Source organism: Anser cygnoides, chromosome 20 (genome assembly GCF_040182565.1).
Source record: "Anser cygnoides isolate HZ-2024a breed goose chromosome 20, Taihu_goose_T2T_genome, whole genome shotgun sequence".
In the NCBI taxonomy this organism is placed as follows: Eukaryota; Metazoa; Chordata; class Aves; order Anseriformes; family Anatidae; genus Anser; species Anser cygnoides.
In genome coordinates this window covers 10,191,128-10,217,812 of record NC_089892.1, presented here as the reverse complement: position 1 = coordinate 10,217,812, position 26,685 = coordinate 10,191,128, and the positions used below count along the sequence as shown (strand labels likewise).

The following is a 26,685-nucleotide window of genomic DNA, read 5'->3' as shown; positions in this document are numbered from 1 at the left end:
TTTGATCTCTTGCCAAGAATAACACAGACAGTGTATTAAAACATCTTTAATAACATGATATAATTAAAAATATCTAACGTGCAACTCAAAGAAATGAATATGAAGCTTGTTTCGATCTGTTTCCACACCCCTCCAAACTTGACTGACAGGTTACAACCCTTCATTAGTTGACCTGAAAATTTATGAATACACCAATATTAAGAATCAGGAGGGTGATATATATGAGTTAGGAGCACAAAGGATTAATAACTGGGTTCGAAAGGATTTGGGTGCCGTGGTAGCTTTAAATATCCTGCAAGGCACATCATTGCATCTGTGAGCATTTAAATTTCTGTTTAAAGTGGTCTGAAATGAGTTGGAGGCACTTGTGCCTCGGGCTTTTAACAGCTTGTGTGTTTAAGTCTCTGAAGCAATATGAGAGGTGAACTCTAAATGCTGTAGTCAAAGGACATTTGTCTAAATCCATCCCCTTTTTCACGATAACATGGGGAATTTGTATAGTGCCTCGTGTTAGAAGAGCAGAGCAGACCAGAGGAGCTGGAATGACTGCCAAGTCCCAGAGGAATCCTAAGTATTGGATTATAAAGTAATTTTGGTCACAGTGTAACATGAAAGTCATTGGACTGACAGTTGGGAAAGCTTCTGTTCCTGGGTCTGCTCTCGTCTGAAGGACAGTATTACACATCACATTCTAGAGGCAGTGAGACAAGCAGTTCAGTGCAAATGAATGAGCTGGGGAACCTCAGGCCAGCATGCACCCGATTTTAACACATGAGATTAGATGTGTTAATTTAAATCCTGATTAAAGTGTTTAAATTGACAATTTTAACCCTGAGATGCCAAGACTTAGCTGAAAGACAGGAACTCAGCTGCATGTCTGTGCCCTCTGTTTCTCCTTTGATGTTGTGTATGTTTTGTGCGGACCAAGACCAAAACCCATTGTTTTTGAAGGATTCTCAGTCAGCTGGAGCATTCGGTGGAAGGGACGCGTGGGTACTGTCACTAACATGGAAGGACAGGTCAGTAGTAGCAGGAAGAAAATAGAAGCTTTCTTCTCTGGAACATGCAAGCAAGTTGGCTGCTGTATTCTGATTGTATTTTAAGTCTGTTCCAGTCTTCGTTAGTGGAGACATTGCAGATATCTTCTCTCTTGTGGCCAGAGAAGACAGCGCATCTATTCCAGTTATCACCTCTTCTAATTAGGTAGGATTATTCAATATTAACTTTGCGACAGTGCTCAGGGCCTGCCTCCTCAAGGGCATGTTTTCATTAGGTTGACACTAGTAATCTCAGTTGCAGCCCAAGCAAGATCTGCACAAACTGGTCTCATCTGGAGAACATATAGCTTGCCTTCCACTGGGAATCTCGGACTTCCTGCAGAGCAGGATCTATTTTCTCAATGTACAGTAGTGCAAATGGTAGCAGGCTGAAGTAAGGCACTGAGGCTCTTGAGTCCTGAAGGAAAATGGCTTGCATCCTCCAGTGAATTACACCGAGGTGATTTCTGTATGTACCCTGTTAACTGCCCTCTGGCAAGAGTCCTGGAATAAGAGTCAGTTGTCGTCAAAAACACTGCTGTTCCTGTTACTGAAGCTGTTTTCCTTGACCATCACTCGGTATGAGATGCGCATGAAAGAGCCGGTGAGCAGCACAACGAAGAGGATAAGGAGCAAAGACCAGACACCTGGTTCGATCCCCTTGAGGAAGCTTGGGCTGTCCTGGGGGAGGGTGTTGGTGAGACTCAGCAGGTACCCAAGAGTCCAGCCAGATGATGTATCGCCAATCTATTGAAGTAAAAAGGAGGAGAGATCGGAAGAGAAGCAGACAGTGTGGAGCCCAGCTGTGTTTCTGTAAACAGGCCCATGGCCTTACATACTTTATTTGAGACTGACACAAGGATTAGGCTGGAAGTGAGCGGCTCTTCCTCTCTTAGAGCACACTGACAGGCCTTAACTGCCCTGCCCAGCCTCATCTGGGGCTTCCTCCCACCCCCTGCCTGCTGGCCTTGGAGCTCTATTTAAACTCTGGCCTGGGCAGCCAGCTCTCCCCTGAGTGATGCTGTAGGTGCATCTGTGTGCTGTTCTTTCTCCTGCTTGCTGACTGGTTTTCCCAGATAGGCCTCTGCTGTAAGCACCTTTGCTTGTGGTCCTATTGCCTGGCTGAATTTTAGGGTGGTGGTGTCAGTAGCTTGTCTTTGGCTTTCCAGTCTGAGCTTGCTGGATGGATCCTGGACCTAACTCGTTACCTTGCCTTTGGCTGACACCTTCCATGTGGCTGATTGAGCTGCTGTCGCTGATGCTCCCCTGCTCAGGTACTAGGGAACGTGCCTTTGTCAATGAGCTGAGGTCTTTTGGCTCAGGAAATATTATCAGCAGTTTGTCCTAAGCATTAAGTGGTGATGGAGCATCTCCCTTCCCCTGTTTATTAGATGTGGATTCTTAAAGATGATACTGCTTCAAATAAGGTGTTGGCCCTTCTGTTTTTCAGTGGGGGCAAGTGGAATCTTTAGCTCTCTGACATTCTTTCCTGCTTCTAAAAACTGTGAACTTATTTTGCAAAACTATGTTGCTGGAGAAATCTTGTTGGTTAGGGCTTGTGGGACTGGGAGCAGACTGGCTTTACTGAAAGCATCCCTCCCTTGTAATTGGACATACCACACTTAGGTAACTGACCTCTCGGAACGCAGTCTGAACAGACTTATCGAAGTCCAGCGTGTATCCCTTTGTGCTGAGATGAAAGATGAAGGCGGATACAAGGCAGTAATCAGCAACTGCATCCAGGCTTGTCTGGGACTCCTGGACTAGCTGGTGTCATTTCCAGAAGAAGAATGGAGGAAAAAAAGTAAATATTCAGTAGCTGAATTTCAGGCTTGCTAAACCCCCCCCTGCTTCCTGCTCTGGGACTGACTGCAGGACTGGAGGAAGGGGTTGTGTCCTGCGCAGTCTGAAGACGTGCTTCCTGCACCCACTGGGCTGTGGTCTGGGGATCAGTGCTACCTCTTGGAGCCTCTGTTCCCGTCTTGTTAAAAGATCTGGCAGTTCAAAGAGCATCAGTACTGGCAGTCAGGTCTCAGGTCAACTGCTCGGTGTGATTTTCTGCTCTCTAATTAGGCCAAGCTAATGCTGCAGCCTTTCAGCAGGAGTATTAACAAGGCCTTTCCCTTCTATCCAGAAGAGAGAACTTCAGGGAACTGCTAATGGGACTTGCAAAACCCGTAGGAACTGGCCAGTTTAGATGTTGCTGTGGAAGGGACACTTGGTTGGTGTATGCTCAAATGAGGGTGGTGTCATAAGACACCACCTGAGGAAGAGAACTTCCAAATACCCCATGGCTTGGGCTGTGTGAGCCCAGGTGAAATGGGATATTCCCCGGAGTGTAAGCAGATGTGTCCCCTGCACTGAATGAGTGGAGGATAACAGGAAGACCAAGGTGATGTGCAGGAGTGAGTAGATGGGCTTCCTGTTTACTCCTTAATATGCAGTAGAAGGTATTTGTGACTTCTCATGGAATTAAGTACAGGTGTTGCCAGGAGTAGCAGCTGAGATATGAGAGGAAGGAAAATAATGGAGCCTGTTTCCTCAAAGTGTAAAAAAAATATTTTCCCTGAGGAAGCCAATGACTTATGGCTCTGTTAGTCTGACCCATGTGGGCTTTTATAACATTGTCCCTTGCTTCCCACTATCCCTGTATGCTAAATTATTCTACAGTTACCTCTTTGACAGACATCCCACAAAGCTTGTTGACTGCCTGACCCAAGTCAGGAGAGGGTACAGATTTTCTCAGGAAGTCCATGGCCTCAGAAATCACCTGCAAAGGCAGCAAAAATAATCATCAGGTTGGACTGTGCATCCTTGCCTGCAGCGTCTGTAGGAAGTAAGTGGCAGTAGGCATGGGGCACGTTGCCCAGGTGCCCTCCCTATGCACTTGTGTTTGGTGGTTACAGTGCCTCTATGGGTGTGAGGGAAACAAGAAAGATCTGTTGCTGTCTGGAGAAGGAAACAGGGCTGAGTTTAGCTTGCACTCGGCAGCCTTCCTGGCCCTTTGGATAAGTAGGCTAGTCCTTGTGCTCCTTGGCACTCTGTCTATTGGAGATGCAGCAGCAGGGAACTGGGGAGACTTCTCTGATTCCTCCCTCTGGGTGCCTTCTCTGAAATGCAGTCAGTGTGTCTTAGGATCTTGCACTGGTCCTTGCTTAACAACTTAGTGACTCTGGACACTAGATCCAAGATCTCAGGTATAAGCACGCTTGTGATGGAACATGGCTGGATGTTTGCTCAAAGTGAGAGAGGAACTTTAGTTTCACCAGGGACTTGATGTGGGAAGACCCGAGCATGCAGCCCTAGCCCTGCGGGATCATGCGAGCTCCCTTATGGTTCTGTGGAGCCCCCCACGTTTGTCTCACAAGCAGACATTGCCGAGACATGGGATGGAAAAGCCTTACCAGAGTTGTTGGTGGGAAGCCTGTGGTCCATTTTTGAACACCTTTGCCCCAACAGGAGTGCATGTGTGGCACTGGCCCTCTTGGCTAGCAGAGGACGCACCGTGGCTGTTCCCACTGTACTTGTTAATGACCAAACTGGTCCCATTTCACGGGTTCCCAGTTCTAATTGCTTACCCCACTGTCAATGAGAACCCACCAGAAACCTGGTCCGCAAGGGCTTGACAGCACTGCTGAGGGAACGCGTGAGGAAGCTGCAGGAGGAGGAGGAGTTGAGCAGGCTGTGCACGAGGGTCACGCAGGCAGACGGGTTGCTGGAGCCGGTGATGTTGAAGACCTCGTCAGGGCCAGGGACGTCCGATGCGTCGTCACTGACAGCACAAGGCCCTGCATGCACTGAATGCCACCGCACTTCCTGGGAATAGGTGAGGGGCCAGCAGGGATTAGACACAGTTTTGGCACTTCTCTGATCCTAGGGAGAGAATAAAACAAGGGTAGAGGCAGCAAGAGAGGAGGTTGGCATCCCAAGGCTTTATAGGCGAAGACAGTACAATACAATAAGGAACAGCTGAGTTTTTTTTCCAACACCACAGTGTTGTAATGGAGCAGGCAGGCTGGAAAAGGTTTGCCAAACTTTGTCTCAGTTATTCTACTGCGAGACCCAGATGCCACAGGGTCCCAGCTCCTGCTGAGTTCAGGGCAAGCTGCAATGACTGGGTCTGCTGTGGGAGGCTGAGGAGCCACAGCCACGGCCCTACCTGCTCTCAGGCCAGAAATACCATTTCAATGAATAAGGTATTCTTTCCACTTAAAAGAAAGGCTGTTCTGGTCTGCCTTCCAAACACGTTCAATTCCTCTTTTGTCCACGCTCACGAGTCTGGTCGCTGAAACCCTGGGTAATCCTGCTCGCATCAGGCAGTCAGCCAGGCCTGGGCAATTCACTGTTTCATGATGCTTTGGCCCTTGTGCTCCCCATTAGCAAAGGTGACCTGGATGGCATGTGAATTCCCAATGCCAGTTAGCTGCTTGCCCATGCGGGGCTGTGGAAACCCCTTGAGGATCAGTGTTTTTCATCTCTAGGAGTTCCCCAGTACGTTTGTGGTAAATGGGGCCCTCTGTGGGGCATCCAGGTCTCATATCAGGGTCTGCTCCCCAGAGGGAGGTGTGGCAGGGCACTGAGTAGCTTGTTTATGAAAAATTCAGTTTTGCTGGGGACAAGAATGATTCCTGAATTTGCATCAGATTGTGCCACCAGTCCCTGCAAGTGGGGAAAAATGTTTGGAAGAATCAAAACAGCTGCATGTTTTTAAAATGAAATATTGCTCCTTTAAAAAGTGCTGCAGAGTTGGTCAGCAGGACAGCAATATCCCAAACAGAAGGTCCCTGGTGGTTCCCAGGGGCTCCCCTTCTAGGATGGGGATCCAAGGGAAGTCTTTGCCTCTCCCCACCCTGAATGTGACCTTAGCACCTCTGGAGAGCAGCTTTGTGCTCGTGTATTAAGTAGGGAGCCAAGGAGTCTGCAGGTAGGAAACCCTGAACTGTGTGTCTGCTTGGAGGGCATCGGTTCAGGCATGGAGACAAATGCACTGGGCTTTTTTTTTTTTTTTTTAGATGATTGTGAACACACTCTGCAAAAGACTGGCTGACGTTTTGCCCATTAGCAGCTACAACCTATGCAACTGTCACCCAGTGCAAAGGGTTGATATTATATCCGGGAGCCTCGCAACAGCCCTTCTGGCAGGTACCCACCTGTATGAGCATAGAGAGCAGCCTCCTGCGGAGCTGGTCTGTGCCATGGCAGGGGCAGTGATGGGTGTACACGCTGTGTGTCCGCCCGTACAGCTGCAGCCTCACTCCCTCCTTTGGCGCCTGGTTCCCTTCTTCTATCTTGGAGGTGAGCTGTGTTGAGGTTCCTCCCATGGACAGGACTCCCGCCATCCCCTTTCCGGAAGGGACCAAGTGTCCTCGCCAGTCATACTGACCCCAAAAGAACCGGAGAGGTTGGTTATTAGGACTTCTACATCTGGGTCATGGTCAGATATAAGCACTAGTGCACAGAGAAAGCAGCTTCCTGGTGCAGTAGAGCTGCCCCCCTCCACCCCCAGGACGTAAGGATGCTGAACTGCAGGCTTTGGAGGGAACAGAGGTGCCATTGCAGAACCACAGCCGTCTGCACAGAGCTTTCCACAGCCACCGAGAGCAAACGGCTCACAGCCTTGGATGGCTGCTCAAGGCAGTGGTCTCAGAAGGTAGAAGCAGGGGAGAGGATGGTGGTGGGGAATGAGAGGGAGGTTTCCAGGTGGGCAGTTACGGGCTTCAAGTGCTGCCTAGATGCTGAAGTGTTCCTCCTGTCAGAAGAACGCTGTGGTTTCATCTCCTGCGGTCTTGCAGGACTCATTTTGGCAATGCTGAAGTTAGCAGTGCAGGCAGGAAAGCTCACACTGCAGGCAGTGCTCTGTCCCTGGCCTGGGGAGGCTGTGTTGCTGCCAGCAGGGCTAGCAATTCCCAAGCTAGTGCACGCTTGCTGCTGGTTTTCAGAACTCTGTTTCACTTCCCTGCTGTGGAGTTACTCAGCTGCTGTCTGGCCTGCCTTTGTTTTGCACTTTGAGTCTTTCTTGGGAGCCACTGGATTGAGAAGCCATGGAGGGAGCAAGGAAAATTAAATGCACTTTTTAGTTCAGTGTGTGCCTTCTGAATACAGACCAGGCGCCTATGCTGGGGACACCCAGCTGTACTCGTGCTGGCTTCTCAATGAGAGGGACATTTATGGGCTCTTCCCTTGCTTCTCTGTCCCCACGCTGTCCCCTGAGACAGATGGATCCTGGTGACAATGGCACAGCACCCTGCAGACATAGCAGCAATGCCTGTTCAGCAGTGGCTCTGAGCTAGGACTGAAGGTCCCTGAACAGGGCAGTGGAGTTCTTGTTCACACGCAGGACCAGGCTGTGTAAGGTTGTCTTTGTGAATGTCCTGGATGCGTTGTCCAAAAGCCTCACATCAGGGCAAGAACGTGAGCACATCCAGGCAAGGCTATGACAGAGGCTTGGTCCCTCAGCCTGGTTTTAACCATCTCACATCACGTCCCCCCAGCCAGCTGGTGTTAGATATAACCTGCCTTCTCTAAAAGACAGTGCAAGCTGTGCTCAAGCATTGTTTCAAGTACAGGGATTTTTAACGGTCCCTCCTCTTGTCTCTGTTGCTGTTTGTTAATGGGAATTGCTTGGCTCAGTTCTGTACTTCCCAGGCAGGATCATCCTTTACCTTGAAGAAGTTCTCCAGGACGTAGTTAACAGCAATCCAATTGAATGCTTCCTTGTCTAGACTGGACAGGATTTGTGCCCCCTGAAAGTCAAAGGGCGTTGACTTCAGGGCCACGGTCAGGGCTGCGAGGAGATCGTCAGAGAGGGTGGGATGGCTGAGGCTAGACAGAAAAGAAAAAAAGCAGGTGCAATTGTTGTTACGGGGCTTTGCAGGGGCAGCCCACAGAGTGCACAGCTGCAGGACATCTGCTGCGCTCCCTACTTTGGGTAGCAGCACCGTGAGGCACAACAATAATCCTCCTCCTGCTGCTACTTCCCTCTGCCCTCGCACAGTGCTGGTGGCAGCAACAGCCTGCACAACGAAAATGCAGAGGGAAGGTTTGAGCAGCTGTGCCACCCGTCAAGAATCTGGGAGCTGCTACTGAGGGATCCTGTGGCCTTGCCACCAGACTCCAGACTTTACTTTTCCCCGATGTCTAAAAGGAGACAGAGGTCCCAGTAAGGTGACTGAGAACAGGTGCAGTATGTATTATAGTGAGGCGGACCTTCCCACCACTGCTCCCAACCTGCTGCCAAGAAGCACCACTACAGGCTCATGTGGATTGCCATTTAAACTAAAAAAACCTTCAGCTTCCAGACTGACAGACGTTTCCCCCAGCCCTGATTGTGAAGGTGACCAGTGGCAGTAGCAAGACTGTCGTCTTCATGGCTGCGTGGGGGAACAGGCTATGGACACAGCCATGGCATGCTCCCCTCGAGTACATGGGGAGCTGAAGAAGGTTTACCTGACCAGCAGATTAGGGATGAAACACTGCAGAGCAGACAGGGTGAGATTCATTTACAGACTGATCCACATGACGTGTGCTGATCTCTGGGTGTGGGTTTGCAACATGCACTCACTTCAGCTGCCTCGTGCTGGTGGTTGCTCCCAGGTAGAGGGGAGTTTGGCTGTGCTGCTCTGCCGGGATCATTTTCTGGGCCCAGTTCAAACATGTATCCAAGCTCTTCCCTACTTTCTGAGGAGAATCTGAGTAGTTGGAGATTCCTGGACCTGAGGATCAGGGGAAAGAATGGAGTTTTCTGTGGGAAGATGTGGGAGAAGTGAGAGCTGTTACTAGAGAGCGTGCTGTCCTTCAGGACATGCACAAAGCCGGGACCTGTCACAGGTGGAACAAAGGAGCTCTCCCACTTCTTCCATCTCATTCTTCTGGGAGCAAAATGGTGAATATGTAAATAGCAAATTACATTAATCTAACCCCAGCTGTGCTGCTAAGATACCCTGTAAATGACCGTGCGCCAGCCACATGACTGCTGCAACAGCTGAGGCTGTCTCAGCTCAGAGGGAAAAATTTAACTGCTATAAAAGATAAGCAAAGGGCACGCTGCCACGCAGGCAGCATCGAAACTGATGTCATCTCCTTCCTCCATCCACTTCCTTCTGTGTTGGCGGCGGTGGCTTCTGAACCAGATATCTACAAACAGGACACCTCTGCTCTAGAGGAAGCTGGTGCAGTGCAGACAGAAGCTGTGTGCAAGCCTTGACTCATCTTTCCAGCGAGATTCAATGTGGTCTGAAATGTTGGTTTTGAACAACCACCCAGGAAAAGCCTTGCTTCCCCATCCTCTGGCCCTCTTGCCATGCTGGCTGTGTGACTCCCTCCCCAGGGGCTTTGCTCTCCCAGGCCCCGTATGGAGCTGAGCTGCAGCCTGCCTGTGGCCACTCAGACAGCGACCATGCTGCCACACAGACCAAGGGCTGCCTCTCACCTGTGGAAAGAGACCTGCAGACAAGGAATTCTTGCTGCTGCTGACACCCTGCTGCAGCAGCTTCAAGTAAGTGTTCAAGCATGGAGCTACGGTTGGTTTTTTAACCCAGCCTGTGACTGTGGCAGCAGTCAAGACAAACACAAGGTTTCAGGGAGCCCTTAGTGCATCGTCTGTATGCGGTTTGTTTTGCTAGCAGTCTGCAAGAGCATCCCTTCCCTGCTTGTTGCGAGGTTGCCCTGCTACAGAGAGTTCAGGGCTTCCCAGCATCTTGCTGTAATCGTGCTTCAACATCAAAGCAAGATTTAGAGATAGGGATGAAAAAACCCAAGCGCATTAAGGCAAAAAACTCTCTTAGGTGGCACCTGTGGGGTTTAAGCAACCCAAACTACTGAGGAATACCCCAGTATTCTCCAAAATGTGACATCTAAAGCCAAGCTGAACTCATACTTTTGGTATCAAAGGGGTTGGAGCCGTCATGCCTCTTGTTGTGGGGCTACACCACTCACTGCCCAGAGTACAGCTGGGAGGAGGAAGAAGTTACCAGGAGTCGCCCTGCAGCCAGACTTGTCTCCATTGCTGCTCACCATATCCTCCAGGTGAGGACCTCAGCAACCTTGGCTCGTCCACTGACCCACGTGGATGTCGGAACCACCCCTCGGTGTGCTCCCCCAGCTGCAGCAGGCCACCAAAGCTGTCACCTGCTACTGCAGAGTGCTCTGACACCCACCTCTGTATGGATAAATCTGCCCACGCTGAAGAAGACCCATGCTGAAAATAAGCAGCCTGCGCTTCACTGTTGCCAACATCTCAGTGTTCAGCTAGATGATACAGGAGCTGAGGAAATTGCAGCAGTGGACCACGTGCAGACCTCTCTGTTTTGTTCCATCCCGTGCTAATCCCAGAGCCCAGCATTCATGGATCGGGCATCTTACCTTGCACGACACAGGAACTGCATTCTGTGATCACCCCGGTCTTGTTTGCCATGGTAGTGGTCCACTGGTAGATGAACAGGATGGTGCGGGATGGGCCAGCATCCAGAACAATGCCATACTGGAAAACCCCAAAAGCATTCTAGATAAACACTGAATACACACTTCTTTGTTATTGTAGGGCCGCTCATTGTTTTGTAGGTACTCTGGGTCACCCATGGGCCTACACTGCAGTATTTGATTTAGCTTTTTACATTCAAAGAAAGAGTGAAGGCAGAAGATGATGTTCATTTAGAGTGAAGCATCTGCATTTCTGAATGTATACACAAGGAGCAGCAGAAGTGGAGAAACACCCAGAAATACATGATTTCTATAGTGGCATGCTCTGTAGTTGTTCCTGAAACCAGGCAGAGGGCTTCCATGGCAAGCTGAGCCATCTGGAGCTCGGGAGAAACAGGTCCTAGTGCAGTGGGAGACAGAACTACACAGTGTCTCAGCTGAATCTGAGACTCAGGCTGCTGCTGGGTTACTATGTTAGAGGGAGAAGGTTTTCATGCAGAACTCAGAGGGCTGTGGCTTTCTGCTGCTTCTAAGGAACCCGAGACTCACTTCCCTACTGGAGATAGTGCAGCATGGGTTGGGTTTGCCCTGATGTGTGCCAGATCTGTTGGAGCTGCAGCGTACTCGGACTAACTATCTCATGCACTGTCCGACGCAGCCGTCCCATGGAGGCTGAGATGATGTCTTGGCAAAAACAGCAGCAGCCAGCATGAGATTTTCAATTGTCATATTTCTCCTATTGCCTAGTAGTGTGGCTGAGGGTTTTCTTAGTCTCTTTGCAGCCCAGGGTCTGGTCTGTTTGCCACGAATTGAACTTTACTGAGCTGCACCTTGTACGTGCGGATTAGGAAAGGAGAGACCACAGGGGTACCCTGCAGTGCAGCTCTCAAAATGCCCTTAAAATAGCGCTCGTGCTAGCCTAGGGTATCGCTTCCCCATTCCAGTCTGGGACATCTACACAGGAAAGCAGTGTAGGAGATCTGGGAGGTATGCTGTAGTGCGTGGTCTAAGCTGCATCTTCTGCAGAAATATTCATAGCTGTGACTGAGTGGGAGGAGAAAGCTCTGGAGAGGCCTCTAGAGAGGCTGGTGCTTGCACCGTCGGAAGGGTTTCAGCAGAAGATGGAGCCTGGCTCAGCCCTGCGTGCTGCCAGCCGCCTGCACCCTTCCTGGGAGCTCCCGGGCTCGGCGCCGGGGCTGGAGCTGGTGCTGCTGGAGCCCGAGCAGAATGCGGAAGGGGGACGCAGCTCCCTGCCCGAGCCTGCTGGCATCCTCCCACACGAGTGACAGCTCGTATTTCTGGCAGGGACATGTCAGCTGCCGCAGGAGAGGAGGAAACAAATGGTCTCGGTGGAGAAGCCGGGATTTTTCCTCCCTCACAAAATGAGAGAGCGCTGCTGGGAGCGCAAGGCCGGGGAGAGGATTGCTGCATTAGTGCCACAGCTCAACATCAGGGAAGGAAAGAGCTGCTGGCAAAGCACGGAGTAACAGGGTTTTTTAAATCCAGTTTTGTTTGAGAAGCCTGGGGGAGGATAGTGTCTCTAAACTTGTAGGTTAGGCTAGTTCTGAATAAACCACAGAGTGTGACTAAGCACACCTCAGCAGCTTTGCATCAAGAAGCACAGGCAGATCTGTCTGCTATGTATGTCAGGCTGGATCTTCAGTTGAAATCAAGAGGGGAAGGGACAGAAGAGAAGTAGGAGAGAAAACCCTACCGACTTCCAAGAGGGACCCAGCTCTTTCCCTCCACTGAAACCATGGCCCCTTGCTGCTGTGGGGTGGCTCCTGCCACGGGGCATCTCTGCTGGCTGATGGACGATGCTCAGCCGGCACCTCCCCTCACCAGCTGGGCACCTGGACCCAAGGGCTCGGTTTGGTTTTGGTTGCAAAAGCTACACTATGCTGAAGGATGCTCTGCCATCCTCACAGCCTTGTTCTGGTCCATGCTTTGTTGTTCCATGCTAGGAATTTAGTAGCACAATGAATGTAAAAAGCAACAAAACACCAGTTTGTAGTTTAAATGCCTGGCTTGCACCAGGGAGAGACACAAGGAAACAGGCAGGTTCTCCTTAAGCAGCAGCCCCGTAGCCAAGGATAGCATCCTCTGCTTATTGCCCTGCTTGACCCCTGGTTTCGTCAACCCTGCCGGAGCCGTTCTCCCTTACCTTGGTCCTGAGCGGGGTGACGGGCACGTCTTTGGTGGAGACGCAGAGCAGCACGATGCCCGTCAGTCCTGCTACGATCACCAGCCAGGGGGGAAGGAGCTCACGCCAAGACATGAAGCACTTTTCGTCGGAGAGTCAAAGAGGAAGCAGAGGAGCCACGAACACGAGCCCACATCTGACAGCGGCTGCTTTCTACGGGCTTTAAAAAGAGGAGAAAGGCGGGGCCAGGGCCAGGCTCTGGCTTCAGCCCAGCCCCAAGCCACAGGGACCACGAGGAGCGCGTGGGCCAGGCTGCGACGGGCCGGGCAGCGTGCCCTTCCGCCGGCCACGCACGCAGTAAGTGCAACCACAGCTTCGTGCGATTCCAGTGCTCGCTTGGCAGAGGCATCGCCACAATCTCGAAACCGCCCCGGGTGATGGTGTTGAGGGTAAACAGAAATGCGGGGTGAACTCTCCTGTTTAATAAGCAGAAAGCAGGCAAACTCATGGCTTTGGTATTCTGCGCCTGGCAGTGCTAGCAGGAGCTGCCAAAATTAGAAATGGGGAAACTCCTCGTGGCTGGGTTTCCTTTTCATCTGAGGGCCGTGCTTGGCTCTGGTGTGGACCTGAGGCACTCCCTGCAAGGATGCCTTCATCTGCAATGGGGCAGAGCACTGGCATGCTGCCTCCAGACTTCTCGTGGTGCCTCATCTGCACCCAGGTGGCAGCTGAGACAGGAAAACATCTGCATTTTTGGGTTTCCACACACAGGAGGCTCTGGCTGGCTTGCTCCTTGCTGTGGGTGGGAGGAAGCCGGGGCTGCTCAGGCCGTTTGGCCTTCAGGCCAGTATCAGCATCAGCGCCTGCATGCCCCTTCCCAACGTCTCCATCAGAAAGACAGCCCCCAGACTTTATAAAACATACCCACACTTCTCTGTTCTTGTGTCACAAAGACACATCCCCGAAACCAGCGTTTCTGAAGGAGGATCTCTTAGCCACAGGAGAGGTGTTTCTTTCGAGCTGTTCTGCTCTGCTTCCCAGTGATTGGGTCAGTAATAAAACTGCATCTGCTTCAAAAGAAATGTTTTGGCTTCTTCAAAAGAAATGTTTGGGCTTGTGCAAACTGGGCTGTTTATTGGCAAGGCCATCTTGTCTCCGTGGCCACCAGAAGCCTTCACCAGCCGGGCCTCTACCTGCAGAATGACTGGAAGAATGACACCATCAGGGTGTATCTGGAGACACATCTCTTGGTCTGAAAGTTGTTTTAAGCCTTTATCTTCCTGCAGAGCTCAGACTCCAGTTGAGATTTTTGCTGGTGCATAACTGGAAGGCATATGCTGGTGTTTTGTCTACATAAATGCTTCAATTTGCAACGGGGACACGGATTAAATCACCAGAGCGCTGACGTTCCCATGCTTTCATGTCTGCCCAGAAGGACAGGCAAGCTTTCACACGGCTCGCTGGGAAAGATCCGTACCGCAGTTCAGCTTGCTGCAGCGTAGCAAGCAAACGAGGTGCCCCAGGCATCCTCCTGTCTCAAAGAAATGCTGTGCACACAGGTGGGGTGCGTGCAGCAGCTGCTTGCACCAGGGTGGCTGTCTGAGGGCTTACGGAGGCGGGCTGGTCACAGTAGTTTAGACTGACTTTGGAGTACTGATAAAAAAGCACCCTTGAGACGCAGGACTCTTAGTCCTGCCCTTGCTACTAGTCGTTTGGGGGCTCTAAATCACGTAGGTTTTGCTTTGATTGTTCTGCTAACTGCTGGGCAATTGCCAAAGGGCTTTCTGCGATGACTTGGACTTGAACTCCTGCAAACTCTAGATATGTAAATATCCTGATGCAGCCAAGAGAGAAAGTAATGCAACCTGCTCCTGTGCCCCATGGCTGGATAATTTACTTAAGGTATGAGGTGTCCGTGTAAAAACTCACACAAACTTTGGATTCCAGCCAGGAAGGGAAGAGCACAGCCCTGGTGCCCGGCTGCGGAGCTCACGGAGGACGAAGTAAGAAAGCAGGCTTGTTTGGTTTTTATCCCCACTTTGTATCGACTATCCTGAAACTTCGCGCTGGCGGCGGCCAAACGACGGACGGGGAAAGGCCTCTTCCCCGCTGCGTGCCGTTTTTGGTCGCGTTTCCTGATTTCACCACTTGCTGCCGGGGAAGAAAAGCTGCTGTCGGCCGGGCGGCCGCAGGCGGCCCGGAACCTTTGGTGCGGCGCAGCGGGTTCCGCGGGAGGGGAAGGGCGGCGGGCCGCGCTGCGCTGGGGGACCCGGCAGCGGGACGGACCGCGGCGGGGCCGTGGCGGGAGCGGGCCGGGGGGGGGGGCGGCGGGGCCGCCATGTACGCGGGGCTGCAGGAGCTGGGGGTGGCCAACGGCGAGGACCTGAAGGAGACGCTGACCAACTGCACGGAGCCGCTCAAGGCCATCGAGCAGTTCCAGGTGAGGCGGGTCGCCATGGAGACGCCCGGCCTGCACCGGGCCTCGGCGGGAGCCCCCCGGGGACCGGGGCTGTGTGTGGGGAGGGGGCGACAAGACCCGGGGGGGGGGGGGGGGGTCTGTGCTTTGTTTTGTGTGTTGGTTTCTTTTTTTTTTTTCCTTTTTTTCTTTCTTTTAAAACCAGCACGGCTTTAGCAGTCCTCGCTGTCGCTCCCTGACCGCCCCCTGTCCCGTGTTTGTGTTGGCAGACAGAAAATGGAGTCCTGCTGCCCTCCCTGCAGTCGGCGCTGCCCTTCCTGGACCTGCACGGCACCCCCCGGCTGGAGTTCCACCAGTCGGTGTTCGACGAGCTGAGGGAGAAGCTGCTGGAGCGGGTCTCAGCCATCGCTTTGGAAGGGAAAGTTGAGGAAAGGTTTGTCGGTAGGCTTGTTGGTTGTTCGGAGTGAGCTGGGAGTTAAACGTGAAAGCTACAACAAACGAGAAAAGGAGAAAACTCTCTGCAAAGGAGAGTTGACTTTTCTAGGGGTTCAAATTCCAGCGTTTGAGATGAGCCGCTTTGGTCTTTGCTGTTAAATGGTAGGTAGAGCATCTTGCTCTTCTGTGTTTTCAGGTACAAGAAGCTGGAAGATCTCCTGGAGAAAAGCTTTTCCTTGGTCAAGATGCCTTCCATACAGCCCGTGGTAATGTGTGTCATGAAGCACTTGCCCAAGGTAAAACTGTTGCTCCGGTTGGCCTGTTCTGTTACATCTCTGTTATACGGCTTCTCTTAGCTGGGCTGGGCTGCAAGCTCTGGCTGCAGACCCTCTGCAAGTGTTAGGAACTGACTGGAAAACTTACTTGATTCTCATGGCTTTTAACATTCAGTACTGAGATGTTAATTCAAAAAGCATTTTACTTCAAAATCAGGTGGGACAGTTGCCCTGTTTTATTTAATATGTGCACCTTTCTAAAAGAAGTCAAGTTCACTGATATGTGAATTTTTCTATAGCTGACTGAAAATCCATAGCAAGCAGAAAGTAAAACTTGAAGAATGCATTTAGAAGCAGGCAGGATTGAGATTCAGATTTGTGAAACAAAAATCTCCATGAATAGCGTTATTAAAAGTATCATATTGTACTTAAAGTAATGGATTTCAGAACTTTTATAAGCCACTGAATTTTGAATCATCACTCCAAATCTTACTGTCATAGACTTAAAGAAAGTCTTTTGTGCTCTTTGAAAGAAAAAAGGAAAAACTTGATGTGTAACCTGCTTGTCTAAGAATTTAAGTGTCTTAGAACTAGCTTACTGCTACTGGAGTAGGGAAGGCAAAAGATGAGACTGTGATATTTTGTTTAATTGCATTGTTTTGTAAATTACCAGACTGCCTGGGATGGTGCTTTAGATGTCTCCTGCAGTCAGTTACCTATTACTTGGACAGTCAGCCAGGTGAGGTTCTCTACAGTTAGGTAACTGCTCTGTTGATCATAGGTCCCTGAGAAGAAGCTGAAGTTGGTAATGGCTGATAAGGATTTGTATAAAGCATGTGCAGTGGAGGTGAAGCGCCAGATTTGGCAGGATAACCAGGCTCTGTTTGGTGATGAGGTATCTCCACTGCTGAAGCAATATATCCTGGAGAAAGAAAACATTCTCTTCAGCAACGAAATTTCTGTCTTGAACAATTTCTTCAGTCCGTCTCCCAAAGCAAGACGTCAGGGAGAGGTAAGGACAAGGAAACTTCTTACAACATGCTTGCGAATGTTGTTTGTCACCTTTCAGTCAACCTCATCAAACAGTGAGGTGTTGGTTTCAACCACCCAACTTTTCTAGCAAATTTGCAAAGTATTTTGCAACAAAATACTTTGGCTGGACAAAGTATTTGCAAGAAATACATTCCATTACGTCTTACACATCTTGATCAAAGCAGCAGGAATTACTTTAATAGTTACTTGAGGCAGTGTAATTGATTAATGTTCTGAGCTGTTTATGAACTTTAAATGTTTTTCTGTATTGCTCAGTTTGGCTTTAATATCCCGCTGTTCTGAAGACAGAGCTTTTCTTATCAAATCAATTTTCTTTTTCTTTTCCTTTTCCCCTTTTCCTTTCCCTTTTCAAGCAGGACAGAGAGAGACCAACTTTTTTATTTCTTAGTTGGAAAGGAACATTGAAAGTTCTATCCTAAGCTTCAGAAAAGTTGCTCTTTGGATGGAATTACATGAGGGGGCAGAGCTGATCTAACACTGCTGCTGGAGAGGCAGGTGGTGCTCTTCCCCTCTCTTCCTCCCTCCCTCCGGCTCTGGTGATATCAGACCCTTCCACGAGCTGATTCAGCTCAGTAGGTGCTACAGAATCTTCAGCAAATAAAACCAGTAAGTGGGTTTCCAAGACAGTGAGTTAAATCCGCTCAAAGAAGAGATCATCTGGGACCAAACCCTTTGCAAAGTGCCTGCCTGTGTGAGCCATCCTTGATGTGTCAGGGAACAGTGGCATAGATGTTATGAGTGGATCTCTCTTTTTGGCAACAGCAGGCTATTAGATTGGATCAGCAGCAATGCGTCACTTCAGGGGACTTTTTCTCCAAAAGGGAAATACCAGAGTTTCTGTAAGGACCTTGCTATTGAGAATGCTGAGGAATACCAGTGATAAGGAAGTATAAAGCTTTCATTTCAAAGAGTGTACCACGTCTGTTCTGTGGGGGATGTGGTTTGGATCTGTTTTGCTTTCAAAAGCCCACTTCTAGTACAGGTACTGTGGTGCGATTGGCTTCAGGTTTATACTGCAGACTTCACCACTTCACCTTCACTCTCATGTCCACAGCCTAAAAATAGATAGAAATACAAGTCTTTCAAAGAAAACTGAGTTGCTTTCCATGTTACAGTAATTGTAGTTAACATTATTTGATACCAGGTAGCTGAGCACCTTTACTTTGCAAATGCTGCTGTTTTGTTTTTTTTTTTTTTTTTTTTCCCCCGAGAGAGCCTGTTTTCAAAATGCCTGGCTTCCTGGCTCTCTCATGGCTGTGAAAGATTTGCTGAGCATCTCTTAAAGAAGCACTTTGTCAAATCCTGGTTTGAAATAATTGCTTTTAAGGAGCTCAGGTCAATGCAGATGTTTCAGATTTGATAAATCACTTAGGAGAAATAACTTACATTTTGCGTGTGTGTTGTGGTCATGGTATTTCCTGGTACTGAGTGCACATTTTTCCCCTTTGGGTTTAGGTGGTTCAGAAGCTGACTCAGATGATTGGGAAGAACGTGAAGCTCTACGATATGGTGTTGCAGTTTCTGAGAACCTTGTTCCTTCGGACAAGGAATGTTCATTACTGCACTCTACGGGCAGAGCTCCTGATGTCGCTGCATGACCTGGAAATCAGTGAAATCTGCACCGTTGACCCCTGTCATAAGGTATTAATCATGTGGGACAGATGGGAGTATTACTGGAGAATTTTCTGTTTCGCCCACTCCTGTGCATACCTGCTGCCCTGCAGGACTTCAGACCAGAGAAGATGAGTCCTCTCTGTGAAGAGAGTTCAGGCCTTGAATCCAAAAGTCATCTTATAGTCCTTGGAACTTCAGGTGAAAATTTCATCTTGGTTAACCGGCAGCTTGCTTTCATTTCATAACCCATAAATCATTCAAATTTATGATACTTGTGGAGCGTTAAAAATAGCATCTAATCTGACCTATGTAGATGCTGCAAAAAATAAGCGAAAACATTAGCTAGCCCCAGGTTCTTAATCAAAGCTTGCTTTCCTTCCTGTTGTGCTGGTGTGATACACTCCATCTGTCAGTAAACTGTGTGTGTAACATTAAATACTTGGGATCCCGAATTATAAAAACTATTAGAATACTGGGGCGTGGTGGGCCTGGTGTTACTGTCACATCAGGATTTTGTTACTGGTCCTTTGTCCATGGTCGGCATCATTCTGATCTACAAGAAGACTTTTTTTTCAAAGTAATACTGCCAAGTTTTATGTGTATTCTGCTTATAGGCAGTATGTCCTCGAGTGATGATCAATATTGCCGCATGCTCTTTAACCTCTTCAGATCAAGAGTCTCAAAATCAGTATACAGACAGTGACCGAATAGAAAAGGGCAATTCTTGTTCAAATTACGGATTGTTTTCAGGTGACTGCATTTTGCCACCATATAATGCAGTGACTGGTGTGAGGAAAGTAAACCACGATGAAAACAGCTCAGAAAATTGAGCAAGTTTTTTCTGTCTTGACAGCTGAAATGTTGAGAAAAATGTGTGTTGTTTTCGTAAAGGGGAAAAAAAACCAACAGTTTTAGGCCAGATAAAATGTCTTATTCAACTGTCTTTTCCATTTGATATGAAAGCAGAGACAGCTCCAGAAGGTAACCCCTTCTTACAAGGTGCGAGTTGTAGTGCCATGGCTAAAATATCCCACGTTATTGCTGCTAATTGATACAGCTTCAGTGTGAGCCTCAATTGCCAGGGAATGCCTGTCTTAGGAGGGGAGAAAGTGACAACAGTTTAACTTACATCGGTATCTCTGACCTCTTCTTGGGATGTTTGTACGTTTGACCTCCTCTGTATTTGTGATCAGCTTGCTACCATACCCAAGTGTATTAACAAAGCTTATTAACTCCAGAGATTTGGAGGTCATTCCAAGCCTGTTTTCTCCGATGTTGTGTTTTCTATTGCCAGTTTAATGACCTCTGTCATTGTTGTTAAGCTTTCTTCTTGTTTTTTTTTTGAACAGTTCACCTGGTGCCTTGATGCCTGCATTCGGGAGAAGTTTGTGGACAACAAGAGAGCTCGGGAATTGCAAGGATTTTTGGATGGAGTGAAGAAGGGACAAGAACAAGTTTTGGGGTAAGCTACTTAGGCTGTTTATTGAGAAACTGAAAATAGGTTCCCAGCAGTCACAACATCTAGCTTGTATTTTCGGTGTTAATTCTTCCGTAAAGATAGGTAGCAGCTAGTAGTTCTTCTGCCTGGTCAAATGCCGTGAATTCATCAGCATTACTGCAGACGTGTTCTGGTGAAAAAGCTTGTACTGCTTAAGTTACTACTACCCTTGAGTGATTGTTGCAGTCTCCTTTATGGCCTGGTAATGGGCTGGGTGAGGTCTCCTGTTTGATTTCATCACAAAAGGTCTTTAGTAATTATTTTCATTGACATGAAGGAGCATGTTATCTGAAGAAACATTCACAGCTTTTTTACAAAGGCAGGATAAGCTTCATGGGGGGACACCTGTAGGAAATAAGGGACAGAAATTCAGGTTTTCCTTTATATATTGTTGCAGTAATTGCCTTGTGTCTCTCCTCTTTAACAGCAGTTTCCATGTGTTTTTTGTGTTTATTTCTTTTTTAAAAAAAATGTACAGAAATGCATGTACTGCTTTGATATCAGATGTGATAGTTCACAGGGTTACAAGAACAGGGTCAAACATCTTACTCCAGTGAGACACATTTTCTTAAGAAGCTAGTGTCCTACGGTGGGATGTGGAACTGGGCCGCAGGGGTGATTGTTATGTATGACATGTATTTGATTTTTTCTTCTTCTCTCAGGGACTTATCAATGATCTTGTGTGATCCCTTTGCCATTAACACCTTAGCCTTGAGTACCATAAGGCACCTGCAGGACCTGGTTGGGCAGGACACGTTACCCAGGGTGAGTGTCACAGCACGTGTACCTGGTGTGAATCTCTCTTAATTGAATAGCATTCATCAGCAAAAGACTGGCAATACAGAAGAAGTATGATTAAGTTCTCAAATGTGTGTGCACATTGAAATAAGAGAAATGTAATACCGGCTTCCCATTTATAGCACATGCCTTAGAGCTCTGCAGGAGCACTATTTGGAGATGAGCATTTTGGAGCTCTGAACCGACAACAAATTCTTTGCATGGCTCATTCTTTCCTAACAGCTATGCATATACATACATCCCTGCTTTGTCCTTGCATCATTTTACCTAACAGCAGCAGCCTTTGTTCCCTGTGTGAGGCATTTGCTGTTTTTATCCTGGAGTCGTTAAATTTTGTTGTTGGATGAAATAACTTCTTCATGGCAGTTTGACTGAAAATTGTTTTGGTTTTAGGGCACAATATAAATGAAAAACTCTTGCTCTTCCCATTTCTTACTTCTGCTGAAATGACTTGATTCATCCTGTCACATTGTATTTCAGTATGCTAATTTGGCTGGACACATTTAAAAGCAGTGTCCTGATCACACTGGCTGCATACTTCTTGGCACATTATAAAATGTTACAAAAAACAGCTCTCAGGTGTGCCTGTTGTTCTTGTGGCGGTTTGATTCCCATTTGAGGAATCAGCTATTGATTAAATTTGAGAACTGAATGCCTGTAGCAATATTTGAGAAGACTGTTAGTCCAGGAGTGCTTTGACTGTAAACCACTGCTTCCAAAGAAATATCTGTAAGTGCAAATTGTGGAATATCAAACTATCTGTTTTTTTTTCCCCACTCCTTAAAAATCGAGGAAAGTCCAGATCTACTACTGCTCCTTAGGATGCTGTCTTTGGGACAGGGGGCCTGGGACATGATTGACAGTCAAGTCTTCAAGGAACCAAAAATGGTGAGCTTCTTTAGATTTGATTCTTATTTGATTTGCGTTATGAGTCCCTGATTTAATCTTCAAGTCAGCTTCCTGCATTCCCCTCATCAGTGATTTAGCAAAAGGCATGCAAGGGGTCACAGAGCAGCAGCTCAAATGGACACGCTGTAAGCTCCGTTTACCTGCTTCCTCATTTACATGGATGTCTGGCCTTTACTGTTTCTAAATTGAACTGCTCTGCTATTAAATTCTGTAGCCTTCCATTCCGTGTATCTGATAGAACACGGGTTGTCTGCCTTGTGTGGAGAGAAGATGCACATAAACTTTCTATTGCTACTCTAGTTACACATTGATCCCTGTCAGTTAAGGCAATGAAGAAAATGATCTGTAATATCTGAAAAAGTGATGGTAGCGTCCTTAACATGCAGTACTTGCAGATTGGAAAAGGTCTCTTGGAAGAGAAGCTACGTAATTGTCCAGAGAAATAGCTGTGCTCAAATTCTCTCCGCAGGTTAGGTGAAATACAGCTTTCCTCATTACCAGTAGATCATGTGGAAGTGAATTTTTCAAGAAGTTCGAAGGGAACTGGATGTCTGAAAGCTTGCTTTCCTAGGTGTAGGGTGGGGCTATTGATGTTGCCTTAATATGTTACAATGCTGTCGGACTATTAGGTGGCATGAACTGATTGATGAAAACATTGTTCTTTCCCCTCTCTTCAATCCCTCCAAGGAAGTTGAGCTGATCACTAAGTTCTTGCCTATGCTGATGTCTTTTGTGGTGGATGACCACACGTTCAATGTAGATCAGAAACTGCCCTCGGAGGAGAAGGGGCCAATTCCCTACCCCAGCACCATTCCAGAAGCTTTCACCAAGTACGTAATCTGCCTTACAAAACTTTTACGTATTAGTCTTGTTGATAAAGCAAACCATCAAGGAGCCAAGCAACACTGACAGGAGAAAATACTGCATGTGGTAAAATGAAGACTTTTTTGGGTAAGATTTAGTCCTGGTTAATCAAGCTTGAACTTTACCTCCTGCAGAACAGGTTTGCACCACAATTCCTCAAATAAAATACATCTACATAAAATACCACTTCTTGCTATGACCATTTTTTCAGCAGGGTGAATACGAAAGTACTTGGTATTACTCCTTTCAAATGCGCTGATTGTAACTTCCCAAGCAGTGAATGATGAGTATTTGAGTGATACAATTTCATCTGGGTGCAGCTGGAAAAGTGCCCATGCTTGCCATCTGGAGAGTGCTATTGTAAATCATAAGTTCTGCATTTTTGTTACACAGACACTCTCTGTAGACAACCTGTCACTCTGGGGGCTTCAAAGAGATAATTAAAAATCCTCATTGTGCTCTGTCATATTCAGATGTTGCACTAATTTCCAGCACAATTCTTGTTTGTATGCTAGAACATAGAGTACTACATCCGAGTACTTGTACTTAAAATTGCTCTATGACAGTGCTGATATTTGACCTTTGGGAAACTTTAAAACAAAACACTCTTGTGCTTTGTATCATTTTTGAATACTAGGACTTCTTTTAAAATCCATTTTGGATGATCACTTATCATTAATACTATTTAAAAAGTGCACGATCAAATCCAATTGTTTGATTGTAAGGCAATGCAATGCTGGCTGAACAGTAAATTTTTCTGGACCATGCCAGTGGACTTAGTGATGATCATCTATCTGCTCAGTCAGTGAGCAGCTGCTTTCAGTCGGTTTGCGGTTAGTCATTCCTGTAACTGCTTGATTCCTGTCCATCACTGTTCTAAACTCTCTTAAAGAAAAAAAATGTTTTATTGATTAAGAATCTTTGCTTCTCTTGTGACAGATTCTTGCAGGACAACAGAATAGCTTGTGAGATTGGGCTATACTACATCCTTCACATCACTAAACAGAGGAACAAGAATGCTTTCCTCAGGCTTCTGCCAGCACTAGGTGCGTTTTGGTCTTGTCTTCTATTCTGTAGCTGTTTGCCTTGTGTTGGAGACCCAGGAGGCAAGTAACAATCTGAAATGAAACTGGTTTCAGAGACAAAGACGTATGTTCAGCTTTTGGCTCTTCTGGTAACTTAATTGTAAAGCCCTGCAGAATGACATGGTTGTTTTTGTCTGCAATTAGGATACTTTTCTCCTGATCCAAGAATTTAGGAGTAGTGGCTGAAAGTCAGTAGTTCCATACATCAAAGGCTGTATTAACAATGGGATTAGCTGAGAGCTATTTGGAATGAATGAAAGATAAAAAGCAGGTGGCTTAATTCTGCTGCTGCTCACAGTAACTGCATATGACCAGAAATTCTTGGGACTTGGCTTTGTGTGGTGAAAAAACCTGTAACAAAACAGGGCTGAACACAGCCCTAAATTCTTCTCTGACTTACCTGACTTCTCCGGGTTAAGTTGCATGAGAGCTCTGAAGCAATCTTAGGAATTGCTGCTCCCAATAATGGGGGGCTCACTTCCCACTCTCTCCCTCACTGGTGTTCTTTGGACCCTTTGCTTAACTACCAGCTCGTTTACATGGGCGACTTTTTCCACTGGTAAGTGATTTGCATCTATTCACTTCGAGGTCTGAGAAGTGCAGGGAGGTGGATGTGGCTGTAAGCAGAGGACTACGGAGAAGTATAGCAGAGGGACCCTGTGATTTTGGCAGCAGCAAGCTGCTCTGTTTGACCTCAGTCTTGATGATATCACGAGTTTTCTGCATACGTTTCTCAGACCTCTGCTCCTTATGTGGATGGATGGTCATAGCCACCTTCCTGGACTACCTGTTGTAAAAGCCAATAAGGAAAAGTTTTTGCAAAGTTCTCAACAAGAACATCTGCTTATGTAGTCAAGGTTTGGCACATCCTTGCGAGTCTCAGTCTCTTTTTTCGTGTTGTACAGTTGAGACATTCAGTGACCTGGCCTTCAGTGACATATTTCTGCATCTGCTCACTGGTAACCTCACACTGCTGGGTGATGAATTTGCACTCGAGGAGTTCTGCACCAGTCTCTTTGATGGCTTCTTTCTCACTGCTTGCTCAAGGTAAATCTGATTTTCCTCAGATGTGTTTACGAGATAGCTGAGAGAGCCTGTACTTCTCTGAACTGTTGTTTAATATTTCAGCAAATTATTCATGCATAATTGAAATCAGCCTGATACTGTTTTCTGTTTTTCTTTTAGGAAAGGCTTATGTTTTGTTTAAAAAAATAAAAAATAATAAAAAAAAATTGTTAGTTGTTAATTGTAAATTATTGCCTAAAATGTAATTCATTGTTCTCAAGTTGGAGTTGCAAAAGATAATATCCTTCGTGTTTTGTGATAGCTGTGACTTTGACGCACTAACTGCAGCTCTTTCCAGTATCAGCGGCACACAGCAAACCTGTTTGTTAGTTCTTTTAAGTCAGTGTGGTTCAGCTGGTGGCCAGATCTGGGAGGCTTCCCCAGATGTGACTAGAGCTGCTGTTCAGGCACGGCAGTATTCGGTGCTGCTGCTGCCACCGCCATTTCCTCCGCATGCACTGAGGGCCAAACGTCCCCCTGTATGTGCACGTGGCCTATTCGGTGCAGCTGAGAGACAAAAATATCTGCCCTGTGCTGTAGTCTGTGCTTAAAATCCACCTCTATTTCCCCCATGGTTGCTACAGTTGGTCCACCCTTGTTGAATTAATTACATGAATTGCTTGGAAGTCTAAGGCAGGGATAGCACTTTGGCATGCAGGCAATTCTCAGTTATTTGGGGAGATTACAACAAAGCTGGCAGTCTGTGGCTGTGTTAGGTATTCTTCTGGTAGTGTTGCTATAGGCTTCTCATTCTTTGAAACTGTGATTGTTTATATCAGCTACTCTGCTTTAAAATTGCTTTTTGCAGAAAGGACAATGTACATAGACATGTGCTGAGACTGCTGCTTCATCTGCATCACAAAGTGGCGCCTGCCAAATTAGAGTCTCTCCAGAAGGCTTTGGAACCCACCAAACAGGTAAGAAGGGAAACATGAGAAAGGGAAAATTAATTGCAAATGAAAGCAGCTGCCTTTCCAGACGTTGCTTAATGGAACGCGTGCTCTGCTCAGATAGCAGCTTTCCAAGTTGTCTTAATTACCTTGTAACTTCCTCTTTCTGTGTTGGTTTGTGTTAAAACATTGAGGGTAATTGCATATTTAGTGCTGTAGCTAGTAGTAGCAAGAATGAAGTCTGACTCTCCTGTTTTTCCCCTTCTCTAAATCTCTTTCTGCAGAGTGGGGAAGCTGTGAAGGAGCTTTATAACCAACTCAGTGAGAAACTGGAGCTTCGCAAGCCTAGTCCAGCCGAAGTGACTGAGACTCCCTCCATGGAACTGCCCTTGCCCACTGTGCCCACACCAGCCTCACGCTGAGCTATGTTTGTAGTGCAAGAGTGAGACATGAGAAAAACTAACCTAGTGCTCAGCAGCGTGAAGGCACTGTACTGCCTTGTCAAGTGTCTCTGCCTACAGGGTGGAAACAAACAAAAAAAAGCCACTGAAGCTCTTTCAGGAAACACTGCAGTTTACCCAACTCACTGGCCCTTGCTGGTTAGAAAACTCTGTATGCAGTGCATTGCAGAGGTTTACTTTTCATAAAGATAGCTGAGTGTCTTCTTGTAGATCACTTAAAACCGACTGTACAATTTTTTTTTTTCAAAAACAAAAGGCGTATTTTTAAGCTTTGCATCTTGTATTCTTAAACTCTATTTCAAGAACTGATAAATGAGTGTCTAACTTAGGGTTGAGCAGATAGTGTGAGCTCCTGAAGGCTAAGCAAGACTTTTTCCCTGGCTGTTAGTGTGCTCCTCTGGGTCTTTAGATCAGATGCTCAGCAGATGGAAATGTCAGAGGAAATAAGCTCCACTGATAGGATTTCCTGTTTGAGGTTCTAGCTCTTCGCTACGTGGTAAGACATGCTGCGTTACTCAGAGATGTCTACCACTGTCAGTAGACCAAGAAGCAACGAGCAGCCATCTTATGAAGAAGGCCAGAAATTGAGTCTGGCTCTTGCTTGCCTTTTCTCCCCACTTTTCTTCAGAGGAGTAGCTTTGAGTGAATCTTGGAGCCAGTGAGGTAAAACCAGAACTACTATGTTCCCAAATGGCAGTGGGGTTTGAGTGTAGGTTTTGAGTGAC

The 26,685-nt window shown here is 47.4% G+C and overlaps 2 protein-coding genes across 2 annotated transcripts; one reads left to right on the top strand and one right to left on the bottom strand.

Moving 5' to 3' along the window:
- Positions 1-31: 31 nt before the first annotated feature.
- On the bottom strand, positions 32-12,831 carry LOC106037092 (ectonucleoside triphosphate diphosphohydrolase 2-like). The gene is made up of 9 exons (XM_048050715.2): positions 12,619-12,831; positions 10,398-10,515; positions 8,599-8,749; positions 7,700-7,859; positions 6,188-6,415; positions 4,638-4,910; positions 3,712-3,807; positions 2,673-2,804; positions 32-1,784 (listed from the first exon to the last, which is right to left on the bottom strand). The coding sequence occupies exons 1-9, from the start codon at positions 12,730-12,732 to the stop codon at positions 1,554-1,556; spliced, it is 1,503 nt and encodes a 500-aa protein (XP_047906672.2). The 5' UTR covers positions 12,733-12,831; the 3' UTR covers positions 32-1,553.
- Positions 12,832-14,870: 2,039 nt separating this feature from the next.
- On the top strand, positions 14,871-26,233 carry NELFB (negative elongation factor complex member B). The gene is made up of 13 exons (XM_066980530.1): positions 14,871-15,037; positions 15,283-15,446; positions 15,645-15,744; positions 16,505-16,735; positions 18,232-18,417; positions 19,740-19,852; positions 20,551-20,653; positions 21,479-21,574; positions 22,283-22,425; positions 23,399-23,505; positions 24,450-24,591; positions 25,418-25,526; positions 25,784-26,233. Exons 1-13 carry the CDS (start codon positions 14,936-14,938, stop codon positions 25,919-25,921), a joined length of 1,734 nt encoding a protein of 577 aa, XP_066836631.1. The 5' UTR covers positions 14,871-14,935; the 3' UTR covers positions 25,922-26,233.
- The last annotated feature ends 452 nt before the right edge of the window (positions 26,234-26,685 follow it).